The 20,298-nt window shown below is 39.4% G+C and overlaps 1 protein-coding gene across 5 annotated transcripts in view; it reads left to right on the top strand.

Annotated features, from left to right (window-relative positions):
• Positions 1-19,236, top strand: part of PRLR (prolactin receptor) — a 194,183-nt gene extending 174,947 nt beyond the window's left edge. For 4 of the 5 annotated variants that reach the window (XM_065905385.1, XM_065905384.1, XM_065905383.1 and 1 more), the window contains exons 6-10: positions 1,533-1,702; positions 3,345-3,486; positions 5,135-5,234; positions 5,928-5,997; positions 6,795-19,236. In XM_065905385.1, the coding sequence (XP_065761457.1) occupies positions 1,533-1,702; positions 3,345-3,486; positions 5,135-5,234; positions 5,928-5,997; positions 6,795-7,685 (1,373 nt within the window). In that variant the 3' untranslated portion in view covers positions 7,686-19,236. Of the gene's footprint in view, positions 1-1,532; positions 1,703-3,344; positions 3,487-5,134; positions 5,235-5,927; positions 5,998-6,755 lie in introns of all 5 variants that reach the window. The other variant, XM_065905386.1, reaches the window with a different exon arrangement.
• The last annotated feature ends 1,062 nt before the right edge of the window (positions 19,237-20,298 follow it).

Genomic DNA, 20,298 nt, shown 5'->3' with positions numbered 1-20,298 from the left:
TATCTATCTTGTATTTAAGCCTTTAAGCCATTTTGAGTTTAGTTTTGTGTATGGTGCAAAGGAGTGTTCTGACTTCACTGATTTACATGCAGTTGTCCAGCTTTTCCAATACCACTTGCTGCAGAAATTGTTTTTTCTCCATTGTTCATTTTTGCCTCCCTTGTCAAAAATTAATTGATCATGGGTGTGTGGATTTATTTCTGGGCTCTCTCTTCTGTTCCATTGATACGTATGTCTGGTTTTGTGCCAAGACAATGCTGGTTTGATTACTGTAGCCCTGTAGTATTGTCTGAAGTCTGGGAGGGTCATACCTCCACCTTTTTTCCTTTTCCTCAGAATTGCTTTGGCAATTCTGGGTCTTTTATAGTTCTATATAAATTTTAGGATTATTTGTTCTACTTATGTGAAAAGTCTAATGGGTAATTTGATAGGGATTACATTAAATCTGTAGATTGTTTTGGGTAGTGTGGCCTAGGCACCTCACTCTTAAGGAGGAACTCACAGACCTGTACTTGAATAAACCAGAGAGTAAGTGCCTCCTTAGTTTTTTATTTTATTGTGGTAAAATACCTATAACATAGAACTCAGTATTTTAACCATTTTAAAGTGTGCCCTTCAGTGGTATTAGTTCATTCACAATGTTATGCAACAATCACCACAATCTAATTCCAGAACTTTTTCATCACTCAAAATAAAAGTTTCCTACCCATGGATTCCCCTCCATGGCCCCAGCCCCAGAGCAAGTACTAACCTGCTGTATGTCTCTCTTAATTTGCCTATTCTGAATATTTCATATACATGGAATCATATAGTATTTGGCCCTTTGTATCTGGCTTCTTTCACTAAACATTATGTTCTCAAGGTTCATCCATGATGTAGCTGTATCAAGACTTTCTTCCTTTTGGCTGAATGTTCCATTATAAGGATATCATTTATCCATTCATCAGTTGATGGACATTTGGGTTGTTTCACCTATTGGCTCTTGTGAATAATGCTGCTATGGGCATTCATAAATGAGTTCTTGTTCTAACACCTGCTATCAGTTTTTCTGGGTATATATTTAGGAGTGACATTGCTGGTTGACATGATAATTTCATGTTTAACTTTTTGAGCACCTGTCAGACTTTTCCACAGTGGCTACGCCATTTTACATTCCTACCAGCAATGTATGAAGGTTCCAAAGTCCCCAACGTTCTTGCCAACACTTGTTAATTTTCATTTTTTCAATCCTAGCCATACCTAGTGGGTATGAAGTGATATGCCATTGTGGTTTTGATTTGCATTTTCTGAATGACTAATGACTTTGAGCACCAAAAAGTGCTTGTTGGCTATTTATTCCACCTTAAATGTTGCCCCTATGTGACTCACTTGCTTCAACCTAATCCCAACTCTGCTAACCAACGCCTGACATCAAATACGAAGTGGCTCATAAACATGGAGGGAAAAGGTAGAGAGATCTGCCTCTAAGTCTTATAGTTCTGGATTCAAATATCCCTATTTGACTAACAATGGAGTTTCTTTCATATCTGCAGTTGAACCAGAGCCTCCTGCAAACCTGACTTTGGAATTAAAACATCCAGAAGATAGAAAACCATATCTATGGATAAAATGGTTTCCACCCACCCTGACTGATGTAAAATCTGGTTGGTTCATGATCCAGTACGAAATTCGATTAAAACCTGAGAAAGCAACTGATTGGGAGGTGAGTCAGTTGAAAGCTTTTGGAAGGAACTGTGTCCTTTGGCAAAGATGAAGACCCCAACTGAGAACCGGCCATGCCTCCTAATTATTAGGCCGCCATGTTTTCTTCCTGATACTGATGTGACCCTTGCACTTGTGGAAAGGCCTTCTCCCTTGCATCCATCCATCTCCCTGCATCTCCTGGGATGGATGGGGACTCATCATCACAGCTCTCCCAGGACTAGATCCTTGTAATTGAACAGCCTTTTCTGCCAGATTTCCAACCCACCTCTCTCAGGATATCTTAGATCAAAACATCTATGAGAGTTCTTAAGTGGCACTAAGTTGGAGGAAAAAAATCTCAATGTAATAAGTCCATGGTTAATGACATTTTTATTTACTTTAAAATTCTTCATTGTAAAGAAATAGTACAATAAATTATAGGCATTATAATAATCTATTGTTAAATATTATAGTTGTTGTTATTTAGTCACTAAGTTGTGTCTGACTCTTTTGCAACCCCATGGACTGTAACCTACTGGGCTCCTCTGTCCATGGTATTTTCCAGGCAAGAATACTGGAGTGTGTTGCCATTTCTTTCTCCAGGAGATCTTCCCAACCTAGGGATTGAACCCACATCTCCTGCATTGGCAGGCAGATTCTTTACCACTAAACCACCAGGGAAGCCCTAAAGGCTCTATTATATGTCTCTTTTAAACAAGGAATATTTCCAAACATAGCCAAAATAATATGATTGCATGTAGAAAATTAATTGAAATCCCTTAATATCATCTTTTTTAATTCTTTAATATCATTTAAATTAGTCCATATTTTAATTCCCCCAACTTCTTCGAAAATATTTCAGTAGCTATTTTGTCTTAACCAGAATCCACTTCAGGATCACATACTGGCTGACTCATGTATCCCTTCAATCTCAACATGCTAAGGAGACCAAGCCACTTATCTCAAAGAATGTCCCACCTTCTGCATCTGTCTGATTAGTTCTTTATAAGGTTATTTAGCCAGTTTCTCTGTCCCCACATTTCCTGTAGCCAGACATTAGATCTAAAGACTTGTTTAGATTCCAGTTGAATAATTTTTGGCAAGGAAATTTCAGAGGTGATGCTATATGCTTCACATTGCATCATATCAGGAGAAAAACTCATTCTGGTCAACCTACCATAAATGATGCTAAAACTGGGTGCTGGACTGGGGAGATCACATCCTGATCCCTTAATTGTAAAGTCGTGTTTGATTTGTGCACAACTGCTTCAGTGTTCATAAATGCCCAGTTCTTTTTCACCTAGAGGCTTCACACCCATGAATAATCCTTGAATCAATAATTTTATTAGGTTTAGAAAATAACAAATTTCCAATTTTGTTAAGTAGTAAACTTCTGTAATGTAGAATTCAGAAGGTAAGGTGTAGGGAGTGGTATATTTGTCTTTCTGAAATAGTGTTTCAAATGGAGAGGTAGAAAACTTGTTGTTTTTTGTGTGAGCAGTGTTTAACAGGAGGAAGGGGTGGGCTGAGAGGGTGAAATGGCGTGAATAGGATATAAAGTGTGATCATCTGGCCTGACTTCTCTGCTAGTTTATCACCTAAAGAAAAGTTTCTTCATAACACAAGTCAGAGTGACTTCTGTTTTCCTTGGCCCTCCCTAGATTCATTTTGCTGCGAAGCAGACTCAGCTTAAGATTTTCAGCTTATATCCAGGACAGAAATACCTTGTGCAGGTTCGCTGCAAGCCAGACCATGGATATTGGAGTGAGTGGAGCCCAGAGAGCTCTATCCAGATACCTAATGGTAAGTGTCTTGAAATTCCCCAAGGAAAAGGGGATTCTGACTGCAATCTGCCTTTGTATTATTGCTAAATATTTTTAAACAGAATGGGTTTAGTAAATTTGTATGTTGTAACTACTAACAGAGAAACTATTTTGAGGCTTAAGCATAAGAATGAGTAGAGGTGGATTTATCATCTCTCCATTCAATACAGAGACATCTGGAAGTATAGCATCTTTCCCGGGGCCACTGTCAGTGAGGATCAGTTTCTATTAATAGGCTAGGATACATCTGCAGACATGAGCTTGGCGTGTCTCTGAGGGCTTGATGGTCACTTATTCTGCCCTCCACATCTGCCCAATCCCTGTCATTCAAGGTCATCACCTAGAATTTGCAAGGTGCTATCCCACCTGAAAGGCATGTACTGATTTTCAGTCCTTGATGACAATTACACGTTGATCTCATTCAAGGAACAGTATGTAGAAGGCACCCAATTCTTCAAGTGCCATTAAATGTAGTGGCTGGTTTTCTACAAGGGAATGGTTCATCTTGCATTTCTAAAGTACTTTACACAGTCTTTACCTTGTTTGGTCCTTCCAACCATCTCAGGTATTCAGAGAGAATAGAATTGCCATTAGCAACAGAAAGAGAGGAAACTGAAGCTCAGTGGAGTTAGAAGTCTTGCCCAGAACCACATGGCAGAGCCTGACTCTTGTGACTACTGGCCTGACCAAAATATCAGGGCTTGCACTGGCATAGTGGACATAGCACTGAACTACAGGCCCTAAGACTGTGTGTCCAGCCCTAGCTCTTACTAAATAAAAGCACAGGGTCTAGAAGCGGAAGACCTGGGTTCAAATCCCAGATGGCAACTTTATGGCTACCTGCCTCTGAATACCCTGGAGAAGGAAATGGTGACCCACTCCAGTACTCTTGCCTGGAAAATTCCATGGACTGAGGAGCCTGGTAGGCTATAGTCCATGGGGTCACAAAGAGTCAGACACGACTGAGCGACTTCACATACACACAGGCCTCTGAATCCACCACTCCTTGAGTGTCAGTTCCTCATCTTTACATACAACAATGTATGTAAAGAGCTTAATACCATATGGCTTTTACTAGGAACTTAATATAACGTTAGCTTATTGTTATTATTACTGTAACTGATCATGTCCTCATGGATTTCCTCTGTTAGTATCACATAAAATAATATTTTAAAGCACTTTGAAAATTTTAGAGTACTATAAAATATATGCTGCATATTAAAATGTAACAATATTGGGAAAAAAGTAAATCCATCATTAACGCTACTCTGTTTGGATTGCTGTTCAAATCAAAAAGGGTATAGACAAGGTGGGATACATGAGTCAGGTGCTCGGGCCTGGTGCACTGGGAGGACCCTGAGGAGTCGGGTGGGGAGGGAAGTGGGAGGGGGGATCGGGATGGGGAATACGTGTAACTATATGGCTGATTCATGTCAATGTATGACAAAACCCACTGAAATGTTGTAAAGTGATTGGCCTCCAACTAATAAAATAATATTAAAAAAAAAAAAAAACAAAAAACAAAAAGGGTATAGAGGGGCAGGGGACTTATGCTCAGAAGTCTCATTTCTTTGTTTGTTTTAAACAATGATGTATGTGATCAAAGTTTTCTGGTTGTTTGTTTTTAGACTTCCCAGTGAAGGATACAACCATGTGGATCTTTGTGGCCGTCCTTTCTGCTGTCATCTGTTTGATTATGGTCTGGGCAGTGGCTTTGAAGGGCTATAGGTACTTCACTCTACCCTCTTTTCAGGCATGGTTGTCACAGGGATAATGGCCAAAAAAGACAATACAGAAATGATGGAAACCTGCAGATAATTCAAGCACCTCTTTTTATCCATTAGTGGCAGTGTGTTCACTATGAAAAAGCTTTTACCAGTGCTAGCAAAAGTAGAATAGACTCATTTGAAGCTGATGTTCTTTCCATCAAATGGAGGCTGACAGTTGTGAAATAGTAAAAATCTGGCAAGAGCAGCAAACAACCCACTAGTCATTTCAGAATCAGTCAGAGTTAACTAGCCAGAGTTCATTTTAATGTTGGCCTTTATGGCTCAGATGGTGAAGAATCTGCCTGCAGTGCAGGAGACCCAGGTTCAGTCCCACGGTTGGGAAGATCCCCTGGAGAAGGGAGTGGCTACCCACTCCAGTATTCTTACCTGGAGAATTCCACGAACAGAAGAACCTGGCGGGCTACAGTCCATGGGGTCGCAAAGAGTCAGACACGACTCTTTGTCAAACACCTAACACTCTATAGTTATTCACTGTTGTCACCACTGATTTAGTAGTTTCATGTAGCCTCAGAACTCCTAACTTCTACCTACCATAGTCCATGTAGCAGCCATTTGGAGATAAGGCTAATGTTTCAAAAATTGCAAAGTGAAAATATGTACCATTTATCTTATCTCACGAATCATTTTATAGCATGATGACCTGCATCCTCCCACCAGTTCCAGGGCCCAAAATAAAAGGATTTGATATTCATCTGCTGGAGGTAAGTGCTAAGGTGGAGGCTGTATTGTGACTTGCTGCTGTGTAATTGTCATCTTTATGCATGTGCACACCATCCCCATCAGTGCAGTCTGGCTAGCTTGGCCATCCATGGCTGGTTGTCCCTCCCCTTCAGCAGGGGTGTTCACAGAAAGATGTGAGAGGCATGAGGGTAATTACTGTCAGGAAGTGTCAGAGGGCAATGAAAGAAAGCCAAGAAAACATCAGCACACATAGGAATGCTTGTTAGGTTTATCAGATCTGTTCATAAGCCCTGTCATAAACATTTTATACAAATAATCAGTTGAGAAAGTGGGTGAATATTTGATGAATACAAAAGAGTGACCTTCCACCAGCCCCTCCTTCATCAGACTTTGGTGTAAGCTCTCACTTGAGTGTTCTCTACATAAGGCCATAGTAACAGAATATCTTACTGCAATTTTTGCTCAGTTTGAGTGCTCAGCTACCACTGGCTCAGTACAGGGAAGCTGGTATTTGCCAGAGCCCATTTAGACAGATTCAAGTGGGAATTAAATTTAAGTGTTTCAAATGAAAAGAGGGGTTAAAACATTTTACATTTCTCTGCAGGTTGAAGTACATATTAATAGTTTCCATTTGACCTTCAGCTTAACATGGAGGTATATAAAAGCAGTTACCTACTCATTATGTCACTTGACATCAGCCACTGTGAGGCCAAAAGCACAAAATTGTGAAAAGTCAGCCCCAGGGAATTTGTTCTGATGGCGTTCACTTTGATTGCAGATGTCACAGCCTTCTCGCCTTGTGTCTATGTTTTAATAGAAGGGCAAGTCCGAAGAACTTCTGAGAGCTCTGGAAAGTCAAGACTTCCCTCCCACTTCCGACTGCGAGGACTTGCTGATGGAGTTCATAGAAGTAGATGACAGTGAAGACCAGCAGCTGATGCCACGCCCCTCCAAAGAACACATGGAGCAAGGCGTGAAGCCCATGCACATGGATCCTGACAGTGACTCTGGCCGGGGCAGCTGTGACAGCCCTTCTCTCTTTTCTGAAAAATGTGATGAACCTCAGGCCCATCCCTTCAAGTTCCATACTCCTGAGGGCCCTGAGAAACTGGAGAATCCCGAAACAAACCTTACATATCGCCAGGCCACTCAGAGCACGAGCAGGGAAGGCAAAATCCCCTATTTTCATGCCAACGGACCCAAATCTTCCACATGGCCTTTCCCGCAGCCACCCAGCCTGCACAACCCCAGATATTCTTACCACAACATTGCTGACGTGTGTGAGCTGGCCCTGGGCATGGCAGGTACCACAGCCACTTTGCTGGACCAAACAGACCAACATGCTTTAAAGCCCTCGAAAACCATTGAGACTGGCGGGGAAGAAAAGGCAGCCAAGCAGAGGGAGTCAGAAGGCTGCAGTTCCAAGCCTGACCAAGACACGGCGTGGCCACTGCCCCAAGACAAAACCCCCTTGATCTCCGCTAAACCCTTGGAATATGTGGAGATCCATAAGGTCAGCCAAGATGGAGTGCTGGCTCTGTTCCCAAAACAGAACGAGAAGGTCAGCGCCCCTGAAACCAGCAAGGAGTACTCAAAGGTGTCCCGGGTGACGGAGAGCAACATCCTGGTGTTGGTGCCGGATCCTCAAGTGCAAAACCTGACTCTGTTAGAAGAACCAGCCAAGGAGGCCCCGCCAGCCCTGCCATAGAATCCAGCCGAGGCCGACCTGGCTGTCTCCCCGGCAATCCCAGGCAACTGCAGGCTCCAGTTGGGTTGGGGACTGGGTCCCACAGGTTTTGTGCACTCTTGCAGTGAGAGTTATGGAAGGATGGGTTGAACTGTGATTTTCCTTCAGGGAACACTACAGAGTACGTGAAATGCACTCTAGCAGAGAGGGCTCAAGAGCAGGGTTAGAATGACACTACCCAACTCCCAATTCCCTCTTCATTCTCTGTATTTCCAACCAGTTGCCTCTTTCCAACAGCTGATTCCAGAACAAATCGTTCCATCTTGTGTGATTTGTAGATTTCCTTTTTACTATTACTTATCAGATTATGTGTTCAATGATATAGAAGCACATTGCCTAGTATTCTTGAGAGACAGTGGCAATAGGTATATTCTCTGATTTAAAAGGCCTTCATGGTTTTGTATGTGACAGAGGGTATAAGTCAGCCAAAATTATTTACCATGGGAAGATGGTAGATAGGAGAGAAATGCCATGAAAGCCACTCTTGAAGACCAGTTGCTTAACCTTTGCACTCCTCTTTCATTTTATTAGGATTAACCAAATACAGTGCACTTAAAAAGTTTCATTCTAGAACACCTGACAAATTGTTTACATCCATTCCTATTACCTTAATGACACATTGCCAATATGCAAGTAAACAGGATGCCTCCAGTTTTTTCTTAAAATAGTTTGAATTTATTAAGCATGGATTTTACCCCTAAATTGTATTTCATTCTGAAACTTCTAGAGAATAAAGTTTTAGAAAGTGAAATTTTCTTACACAGGAGGCAAATGAGTTTCATGTGGTGAATCCTTCTAAAATGTTTTCCTCTTTTATTTCAGCATGATAGATAATTTATTACACACCCTAGTCTTCTGTTAGTGAAAAAAAAGTCCCAAAAGACTAACTTTAATTTAAAATATAATCATAGCAGGATGCTAACAGAAGTACTGCCTTACTGTATATACAAATTCTACTTTAATATAAACCCATAAATTTAACAATGTATTTTTGAAGACTATTTTTCTATCACTTAAGTAAAATAAAAAACTATTTTCTATCTTCCCAGTACAGCCTATTTACGTATTCAGCAGGTACAGTATTTTCTGCTATGAGGTTATAATGAGTATTTTCAGTACACGGTGATATATGCAGTCCCTGTTTGTGGAATAAAATGCCATACCAAGCCAAAACCCATTGAGGAATAGGAAGTGGATGACAAAATTCGATTTCCAACATAGTGTAGTATAGTTTTTCTGATTCTTTTTATCTCCAGGATACTTTAAACAGCAATCAAGAAACTAGAGTTTTAGGACTCTCCACAGACTGAAAATTACTTCTCTTGTAATTTAGGGCCACTCTGGGGGTTCTGCTCTTCTCTGGGTGAAAATTTTCACTTCTCTGTGAAATTTTTACTTCTCTGGATAAAAATTCATAAAGATGAAATTTTCACTTCTCTGGGTGAAAATTTATAAAGATGAAAAAGGAGAGTGGGAACACCTAACATACTGCCTTAGAGAGAGGGTTCTGGTTTTGTTTTTCTGAGCAATCTTGGGCAAACCCATTTGTGTGTTTACTTCTTAAACTGGAACACAAAGAATCTGAGCTCCCTCTGTGAGTTAGATATTCCAGCCCAATAAGTCCATGTTGACAGGAATAGGACTCCAAGGTTGGCTGATGTGTGAAAGTGAACACACTGCCAGAGCTCCCAGAAATGCAAAAGTAACATATCTGAGGCTCTACTCTCCCAATACACACACAACCAGTTAAGAGTGAGGGAGCTGTTGGGGAAGATTGTCCAAGTTTATTCAGCCCCCTAGATCCTTGCTACTCAAAATAAGGTCTGAGGACCAGCCATACCCACATCTATGGGCGCTGCTTGGAAATGCAGAATCTCTGCCCTCCCCACCCCCATCCACCAGAATCTGCATTTTGCTAAGATCCCCAGATGTTTCAAGTGCACAGTGAAGTTTGAGAAGCATTGCCCTAGCAGATCATTTCCACTAAAGCTGATTTTAGTGCCTGGAGCAGTTCTTTCCTGGAAAGTACAGGTTGAGTCTGTTTGACTTGCAGTGAACAATACTGTCATAAAAAGGTATCATTTTAAAAAAATCTATTAATGGTTTGGGATTCACATAATGGAAGAGAATGATCTGCAAAAGCACATACAACTTCTAAGAGGGTCAGGGAATATATCCCACCTTGAGAAGCATTGACCAAAGACTCGGCGCTTCAAAGCCAGCACAGACCAAATCTTTCTCAATACAGTCCCACCTCCTCAAGATGCGCATGAACCACTCTGATAGTATGAGAATTCAAAAATAGTCTTTTGATGTATAATTTGGCATATATGGGAAAAACTGTCATGGCTGAAGACTCAAATTAAATTCTTTAAAAAAAACACCAGTTAGTAAGTAGATTATGTCAATCATTAAGTAAAGCCAAGACTGTAATTCTCGGTCACTTAGCACTCTTTAATGAACTGCGTTTTTGTTTTTTGTTTTTTTTCCATGGTCTAGCCTATTTTCCATCAAGGAGTCCTCTAGTTGAGTGGAAGTGTGCAGATTAAGAGTCAGGAGACCCAGCTTCTAGTGCTAATTATGTTAGCTTAGCTCAACTCTCTTCTCTAGATCTCAGTTTGCTCTGAATGAAATGCTAGGCCAAATAATCTATAATGTCCTTTTAAGCTGTGAATCCTTAATTCCATGATTCACTCAATAGTGTCCAGCAAAGATGATTAACCAATGCCTTGTATCATAATTAAGGTTACCAGTAATTGCCCTTTATCATAGACACATGTCCTTTTCAGTGATGTGCCCATTTTGTTTCACTTTTTTTCTTTTTTTTTTTTTCAGTTGGAGGACAATTGCTCTATAATATTGTGTTGGCCTCTGCCACACATCAACGCGAATCAGCCACAGGCTTAAATCATCAATGCCAACTAATCCTAACATATTGTACATGCATTTTACAAATTATGTAGGTATAGAATCATAGTCTAAGATGATGTGCAAATATGTGTATAGAGAGAAGCAGAGATTTTTTTAAAAGACATTGAAAGAGGCTCTGACTTTTAGGGACAAAATGCTTTTCTTATACTAGGCTGCTGATTCTGGTTTGCGCTTTTTTTGCTGTTGTTGTTGTCATCTTCTTATGGATTATGAACCACCATTGCACAGTTGGTGTTAAAAGCCTCAAGCTCTGATTTATAAAAAGTCATATTTTTATAAGTAAACACTTCAAGCTACAAAGCACATGGAAATACGATAGCCAGTGGGTGATTTATGGAAGCTTATAACTCAAACTGCAAAATCTTCTCTAGTCAGTTCTAGCAAATGGGTACAAGTCACCTCAGATGAGCACAAGTCATAATCAGTCACGTCACTGACCTGTAACTGACTCTCCATTCTCCTAAGTGCCTAAGGCCAATCCCAGCTGGTTTGGTCCAGAGTTGGTCAATCCCTTACCATCTGTACAAGATGAAGAAGTTTGACTCTATCCCGTAGTGACCCAACTGAAAGAGAGAATCTGATGAGCAAGCAGAGGCACCTGAGCTCCAGCATGCAGCTTAGCTGGGGAAGGTCTGTCCCCCAACTTTCTCCAGGCTGCCTGCCACTGCCCATCACTTGCAGAAAGACGTGATCCAGCCAGTCATAATTTTATTCTCTTTAGAGTAGATATGAAAGAATCAGATTTGTACACATTTTACAAAGTGCCTTTTTTTTTTTTTGAAGTTTTCTTTTCACAAGAAAAGTGTATTGATTAGACAGTAAATTTCGCATTTTAAGTAAATGAATGAAAAAGCCAGAAAGGGAATCATTAAATGGTCTAAGGTCCAATCAGCAACCATTGAGTAGATTTTAATTTATTGTTTAATTGAATTAACACACAGCTGATGTGAATAGTGTAACTTATTTTGATAAGAAATTGACTCTGGCTAAGATTTTGGAATAAGTCTGCCACCCTGTTACTTGAGACCCTCAATTTAAAAACACATTAATGCACTTTTAAATGGCTTTGAATTGCATACCAGGGCCCGAAAAGGGCAATGCGTGTACCATGGAACTTGGCACACGTGCAAAAAGACCTAAGAGCCTCCGAATTATGGTCCGCAGGATTGCTGATGTAGATTTGTCATTGATGAAAGCCTCTAGTGAACCAATTTGTTTTTCTGCCTTTTCAGCCCATGAATCGTTAATGTAGTCGCTAAGGTAGGGGGCTGAGCACTCAATTTCTGGTTGCCAGTAAACAGGCTGTGTGATCTTAGCAAGTCCTTTAAAAGCTAATCAGTAGCTCCCTCATCTGTTAAATAAGTGGTTTGGCCTAAGATGTTTCTAAGACCCCTTCCGGCTCTAACAGGCTTTGATGTGCGTGATCTGAGTAAAATCCAGGGTTTCAGTAAATGGCCAAGGGACAGTGCAGGGAAATACTGCTGATGATCCCTTAGTCTGAAGCAGTGGACAGTGTGGCTTTAACAATGCTGAAGAGAAAAACAGGTCTACTCCTGCAAGTCCCATCGATTTCATTTAACATCCTTTGCTCCTCCTCTTCTTAGCTGTCCACCTTGTAGGCTTTTAATGCTCTCAATTAGGGCTTCCATTTCTCCTGAGAGTTCATTATGTACAGTAGCAACCATAGGATTTGCAAGAAACTAAATTATTCATAAACAATGACTTTGGCCTGAGTCAAACATTAAATTGGCCATATAGATATCAAGGCCCAAGTTGAAGGTCACAACTTACCTTTTTTATGGAGCCACAGGCTTAGAGATTCTAGCTCAATTCATCCATTCATTCATTTGTTCAAAGGTCATTAATAAATCCAAGCTACAATGAAGACTCTGTTGTGGAGGTCTTAAGCAGAAACTTAAAAATGCAAAATGATTGCTTGAGAGCTTATAACCTAACCAGAAATTCTTATTTATAGGTATGACCTGGACTTACTTCATGACCAGTGTAGATATCACCTGCAAATCAAATAGTTCTCTCCCTAGATTTGTGTATTTCAAGGTGATTTTGGCTCTGAGACCTTCACATGGTTACCTATTTCAGTAAAAGGAAACAGACAGAAAAATAGAGTGTGGAGGACTTTCCTGGTGGTCCAGTGGCTGGGACTCAACACTTCCAATGCAGGGGGCCCGGGTTCCACCCCTGGTCAGGGAACTAAAATCCCACATGCCGCAGGGCAACTAAGCCGTATGCCACTTGGAAATCCTGCATGCCACAGCTAAGACCTGGCACAGCCAAATAAATAAAAATAAAATATTTTTTAAAAAGAAAGAAAAATAGGATGTTTCTAAATGTCTGGGCATCTCAGGATTACACAGAATGCCAAAAGTAACCTGTTAAACTTGGATTTTTTTGGACATAGTGACTCTATTCAGTGTTCTGAGTTTATGGCTAAGAGACGTACATATGCCCATGACTGTTTTGTCCACATTGATTCTTTTGATTTACGCTCCAATTTCATGTCAGGAAGCACTGAGATGTGTAAAGTGGGAAAACATACACTGTTTATGTGGTTGTGGTCAATGAAAAGAGAGACCTTTAACCACAGTCTGGTACTTAACTTTTTACCTGCTGCTGATAAAAAGGAAAAAAACAACTCTAAAAACTTTAGCTTCTTAAGTAGTAATATAAAAACCAGTAGTTTCATATTATGGTCAAATCACACTTCACCTGGATACAGTTCAAAATCTAATCTGAGTTTTTCCATGCAAATTTCATGTATCCTAAGGAGGTGGGGAAATCTTGTTTATTACCGGAAATTGAAAAATTGTATGGCAAAGAGTCTCTTGAACAACAATTTGTTTTATGAAATTCCTGATAAAATGATTTTGAAGTTTTAAAAGTAACCACTTCCCTTCTTATCCTAATGTCCTTCCTTCAAAGCTGCTTATTGTTTAGAAATGATGTCACATCTCCCACTTTGACTATATTCAGTGGCATAGGTATGTATTTGCCATGTGAGAATCCTGACTTTTTTAACTGTTATATGATTTTATATTATATTGTTTTATGTGATTCAAAAACTGTATGACACATTGAGATATATAATACTATAGTGAAACTCACTGTGTACTACAAAGAAAAATAATTATTTCATGAGTTAGAATCTATCCATATATCTTTCAATGTGATTGTTTCTGTATCTGGAAAACAAGACTGAAAAAATATGTAATCATATCTTTCTGTTGAAACCGTGAATGTGCTAATTTTTTTTCTTAATCTTTGTTTAGAAGTAGCATGAGTAGCCATTGTACAGCTGATCTGGGGTAAGTGTTTAAAGTACAGTCCAACAATTGTTTAAAAGTCGAGTCAACCCCTCGACTTTGCTTCATGTGACCTTTGATACTTCTGGGGTATTTTTTGCATAATGAGGCTTGCTTTCCTGCTTGATAAGTCATTTCAAACAATTTTCATGTCTCATGCAGAAACCAAAGCAACCTAGAACTGGCTGTTAGGGATCTGTGTCTTCTGTAAAGCCATATTGAAGTGAAAGCTACGGGATAGCCAAAGGTTCCATATTTTCAAAGCTACCACTACCTCTGCTTTTTCTCTTTTCCTAAAAAATGTCAAACAAAATTCTTCAACATTGCATAGGAAATTAGAAGTGATTGTTACAAGTTGCTGGGGTCTTGTTTTGTTTTTTACATGAAGATAAGTTCAGTTCAGTTCAGTCACTCAGTCGTCTCCGACTCTTTGCGACTCCATGGACTGCAGCACGCCAGGCCTCCCTGTCCATCACCAACTCCCGGAGTTTACTCAAACTCATGTCCATCGAGTTGGTGATGCCATCCAGCCATCTCATCCTCTTGTCGTCCCCTTCTCCTCCTGCCCCCAACCCCTCCCAGCATCAGGGTCTTTTCCAATGAGTCAACTCTTCGCATGAGTGGCCTAAGTATTGGAGTTTCAGCTTCAGCATCAGTCCTTCCAAGGAACACCCAGGACTGATCTCCTTTAGGATGGACTGGTTGGATCTCCTTGCAGTCCAAGGGAGTAAGCATCTTTTAATTTCATGGCTGCAGTCACCATCTGCAGTGATTCTGGAGTCCAAAAAATAAAGTCTGACACTGTTTCCACTGTTTCCCCATCTATTTGCCATGAAGTGATGGGACCAGATGCCATGATCTTAGTTTTCTGAATGTTGAGCTTTAAGCCAGCTTTTTCACTCTCCTCTTTCACTTTCATCAAGAGATTTTTTAGTTCCTCTTCACTTTCTGCCATAAGGGTGGTGTCATCTGCATATCTGAGGTTATTGATATTTCTCCCGGCAATCTTGATTCCAGCTTGTGCTTCCTCCAGCCCAGCGTCTCTCATGATGTACTCTGCATATAAGTTAAATAAGCAGGGTGACAATATACAGCCTTGACGTACTCCTTTTCCTATTTGGAACCAGTCTGTTGTTCCATGTCCGGTTCTAACTGTTGCTTCCTGACCTGCATACACGTTTCTCAAGAGACAGGTCAGGTGGTCTGGCATTCCCATCTCTTTCAGAATTTTCCACAGTTTATTGTGATCCACACAGTCAAAGGCTTTAGCATAGTCAATAAAGCAGAAATAGATGTGTTTCTGGAACTCTCTTGCTTTTTCAATGATCCATCAGATGTTGGCAATTTGATCTCTGGTTCCTCTGCCTTTTCTAAAACCAGCTTGAACATCTGGAAATTCACAGTTCACATATTTCTGAAGCCTGGCTTGGAGAATTTTGAGCATTACTTTACTAGTGTGTGAGATGAGTGCAATTGTGCAGTAGTTTGAGCATTCTTTGGCATTTCCTCTCTTTGGGATTGGAATGAGAACTGACATTTTCCGGTCCTGTGGCCACTCCTGAGTTTTCCAAATTTGCTGGCATATTGAGTGCAGCACTTTCACAGCATCATCTTTCAGGGTTTGAAATAGCTCAACTGGAATTCCATCACTTCCACTAGCTTTGTTCGTAGTGATGCTTTCTCAGGCCCACTTGACTTCACATTCCAGGATGTCTGGCTCTAGGTGAGTGATCACACCATCGTGATTATCTGGGTCATGAAGATCTTTTTTGTACAATTCTACTCCTAAATTCCTCAGTTTGTAAATTTATGCTTGGTTTTCTCAATAACCATTTTTACATTTTATAAAAACTGACTGATGAATAAGGGTCAGAAAGAATACATAGTAAGTCACCAGGTGAAAAGCCAACAAAATTATAGATGCAGATTTTTCCCTAACCAGGAGTCACTGCAACATGGTTACTCAAGGCCATGAGGGGGCTATTTCTCACAGTCTGATTTCCCTAAAGCCCCTAGAAATAAATTTTTTCCTTATTTGATTTTAACCATCAAAGATACAATGGTATGGGAAAAATCAGGCATATATCAGAAATAACCTTGTTTTGATTTTTTTATCTACATGAACTAATTACAATGTCTATTTTTTTTTAGTCTTAAAAAATTATAGAAGACTGTAGTCATCTGATTTATCTTGCATCTTTAGTTCTGTAAATCTTTAGTTATTGCACATTGTGCTTTCTGTTGCCCGTGGATTTATTAATTTGTCTCCTTCCATTTTGAGAGGACACCATGGATCGCTAAATCCATATCAAGGGTATGGGAGATGCTGCTAACTGCTATTACCAGAACATCTTCATTTTTTACTCCACGCCAAAAATGATGCTTGCCAAACAAAATCATCCCAGTATAATATTATCATTATATTTCTACTCATGTTATTGAAAATACCCAGCTCAGTGCCTGGCTCAATAAATGTTTATTCTCCTTGCTTCCCCTTCCTCTATTTATTTTTATTTGATATGTAAATGAAAAAAATAACACGTGCCTGGCTGAAACAATATTCTTGATGGATTTTTGCTGCAAAAGGATCTGTAATCCAGACACTATTTATATAAATTAGACCAAAACAATTTTCCTCCTTTCTCTTTACCCTTCTGTATGATTGCAAAGTATAATTTCCCTCTTTCACCCCCATCCCTCACACAAGAAGCTGCTAAAAATAAAAATAAAATGAGATGGAACCAAGAACCCAGGGATAGATCAGAAAAGCTCATTTAAGTATTATAAAATAAAGGAAAAATCAAGCCATTTGAAAAATGGAATGCTTTTGAACAGTATGATTCATCAGTATTACTAACATCTCTTCTGACCAAATTCATTGGATTAAGTGTAAAATGCCAATCTTTTAATGGATCCAGATCTAGAAATCTTTACCTACTGCTTATGCTTGTGTTGCAGAATTATGGGATGGTGTGGGGTTTGCTTTATAAATTTTTCTCTGACTCCTAAATTCTCTAATGCCATGTCTTAACAGGGAATAAGATATTTCTTACATGAGTATCATTCCCTAAAACTTGGCTTCTGTCAAAGACTGACTCCCCCATGCTTACATTGGTGCCATCTGCCTTTAATTATTGGACACACGTTTACTTTGAAGCTGGAAAAATTGGAATGTCAGTCACCACACATAGCGTTCATATAATAATGATGAGTTGGAGAAGTACTGTGTAGCTAATTTTCCAAAATGACATGCTTTCCTAAAAGGAAACAGAAATTATATGTTGCCACATCTTTCCAGAACCATATCTGAAACCTTAACCCCACCAAACTCTACAACTGACTAATCAACATTTACATATTCTAAATCTCCCCTATTTTGAGGGACTGTGAGATATAATACTTATTTAGCAGAAATCTTGATGTCTTGGAGTTGGAAGATAGGGCAGGACTATAGGAAATGGGGGCTTCCTTGGTAGCTCAGCTGGTAAAGAATCTTTGTCTGCAATGTAGGAGAACCTGGTTCAGTTCCTGGGTCAGGAAGATCCCCTGGAGAAGGGATAGGCTACCCACTCTAGTATTCTTGGGCTTCCCTGGTAACTCAGACAATAAACAATCTGCCTGCAATACGGGAGACCTGGGTTCAACCCCTCGGTTGGAAAGATCCCCTGGAGGAGGGCATGGCAATCCACTCCAGTATTCTGGCCTGGAGAATCCCATGGACAGAGGAGCTCGGCCGGCTGCAGTCCATGGGGTCGCAAAGAGTAGGACAGGACTGAGCGACTAAGCCCAGCGCAGCACATAGGAGACGGGGTTATTGAAAAACCTCCAACAGGACCTTACCCGTTAGGGAAGCAGATTCTCACAGTTTTGTCCTTCTGGAGAGTACAGATGAGAGTAAACCCATTCTTGATATTGTAAAGCATAGTCTACTTTGGAGGTCTTGATATTTAAATTGGAATTCTTTTGCCCATAACCTCACCTACTCCTGCTACCTATACAAGTCTTAAGCAATTTTGTCTTATGATCAGGTTCACACTAAAACTTATACTTACCAATGAACTTGAAACGCAGGTACTTTTATGAATGTGATAAAATACTTTTTAAGTAAATCTAGGGGATGTTAGTCAAATACCACTTAGGTTGTCAGTTGGGGGAACACTGGTATAAGCTAAGGGAGCTCAGGAATTTTTATTACTGTATTTATAAATGTGTTTGAAAGAATTTGTAAATGTCACAGGTACATTTTTAAGGTGATACACATTTGCTCCATAAATTATTAAAAATTATGAAATGAGTTTCAATGACATTTGGCAGTAGTTTTGCTTCAAGTGATCAATATTGATATTGTTACTGAACTATGTAATCTCATGATACATTTTTCAATACTTTTTCAGAGCAACTGCTTTTGCAATGGTAGCAATGCTTAATTTAAATCGAATCAATAAATTTCTTCCTAAGCAATGATTTTTGGAGGGTCTTTTACTATGTATGTGAAACATATTTAATGAATAATGTAAGTTTGGGAGGTTTTTTCTTTGTTTCAAAAAAACTTTATTAAGACATATTTTTTAAAAGAAGGAAAAGTAACAGCAATCTAAGCCTCTCTGGAAATAAAAAACGCAGACACATGGTAAAATATTTGGCTTAGAACACTCATCCAAGGCTTTTTTTCCAGGCATGCATTCTTGAGCTCCTCTTTCAACATATTCCCTGATTTTATTTTCCTATTAATTCTAAATCAAAACTGACATCTTGCTTCCAACCCAGCTAAATTCTACATCTTCTCTTTCCACTGCCCTCAAGTTCCCCCAGTCTTTAGCCATTTGCCAGACTCAAGCTTTAAAAATGCAAACATGTTTGGAAGCACTCAGAAATTTCTTAGGCCTTCTGGGAACAACCAAGACCAATGAAGATGAAGGGTTCCAAATCTAATAAACCAGCTCTCCCAAGTGAGGCTTAAGCCACAAACCTCAGTGCCAATGATACACATTTTCTTTTGTTTGCTTCTTTCTATCCCATGTCTTCACTTAAAACTCCAGCTGCGATTGACTCTTCCATTTATATTCTTTTGTCTTTTGCACCAAATATGCCATACACATGAAAATTATAGAGGATGATATAACAAAGACCTCCACTTACCAACACCCAAATTTCACAAATATTACCTCTTTACCAGACATTTTTCTTTTTAATAAATGAAATACAATGGATGCAGAAAAAGACATCCCTCAATAACCAAATTCTCTATCTTCCTTCTTCAGTGGTAACCATAATCCTGCAGTTGTATATCCTTTCTGGCCACTTAAAAAATGCCTTTACTTCATACAGATGTATCTATAAACAACATGTACAGTTATTCTGGTATTTATTAATTTTACATAAATAATGACATATATCATGCACCTTGATTTTTTTCATTCAGCATTGGGTTATGGAGATCCAAATAGATTCAATTGATTGATTCTTTTTTCCTACTTTTTATTTTATATTAGAGTATGGATGATTAAAAATATTATGATAGTTTCAGGCAGACACCAAAGGGACTCAGCCATACAAATACATGAATGCATTCTCCCCCAAACTCCCCTCCAATCCAGGCTGCCACATAACATTGAGCAAAGTTTCCTGTGCTATACAGTAGGACCTTGTTGGTTATCCATTTTAAGTATAGCAGTGTGTACACGTTTTAAGTATAGCAGTGTTCCCAAACTCCGTAATTATCCCCTCCCCTCATTCTTCCCCCCTGGCAACCGTAGATCTGTTCTCTAAGTCTATGAGTCTCTTTCTGTTTTGTAAGTAAGCTCATTTGTATCATTTCTTTTAGATTCTCCTCTGTCTGACCTACTTCACTCAGTTCTCTCTGCTGCATGCAGTTGGGTACATATGTAAAATTTATTTGTTAATCCCTGTGTTGATCAACTTTCCATTTCCACTACTATACATGACTTGTAATGAACATTCTTACATATCTCATATTTAAGTATTTTCAAGACTTTCTCCAGGATGTATGTCCAGAGGTAAACTACTGGATCATATGAGACACATATCTTAATATTTTCTCAGTATCTATAAATTTCTTTCCAAAGCAGTTGTACCAATGTCTACCCCAGTCAGCAGTGTAGGAGTTCCCTCCTTAATGATTACCTAGTATTGTCAGATACCTAATTTTTGACAATTTGATGATCATAAAGTAATTCGTTATTGTTGTTTTCATTTTCATTGTCCTAATGAATCCATTCTGGATCTGAATAACTCAACCCTGATTTGCTTGTATGCCATCTTTGTCATCTTCTGAGTCTCTACATAAGCTTTAAGTCCTACAT

Source organism: Muntiacus reevesi, chromosome 14, assembly GCF_963930625.1.
Source record: "Muntiacus reevesi chromosome 14, mMunRee1.1, whole genome shotgun sequence".
Lineage (NCBI taxonomy): Eukaryota > Metazoa > Chordata > Mammalia > Artiodactyla > Cervidae > Muntiacus > Muntiacus reevesi.
This window is presented reverse-complemented; position numbering and strand designations above follow the sequence as displayed.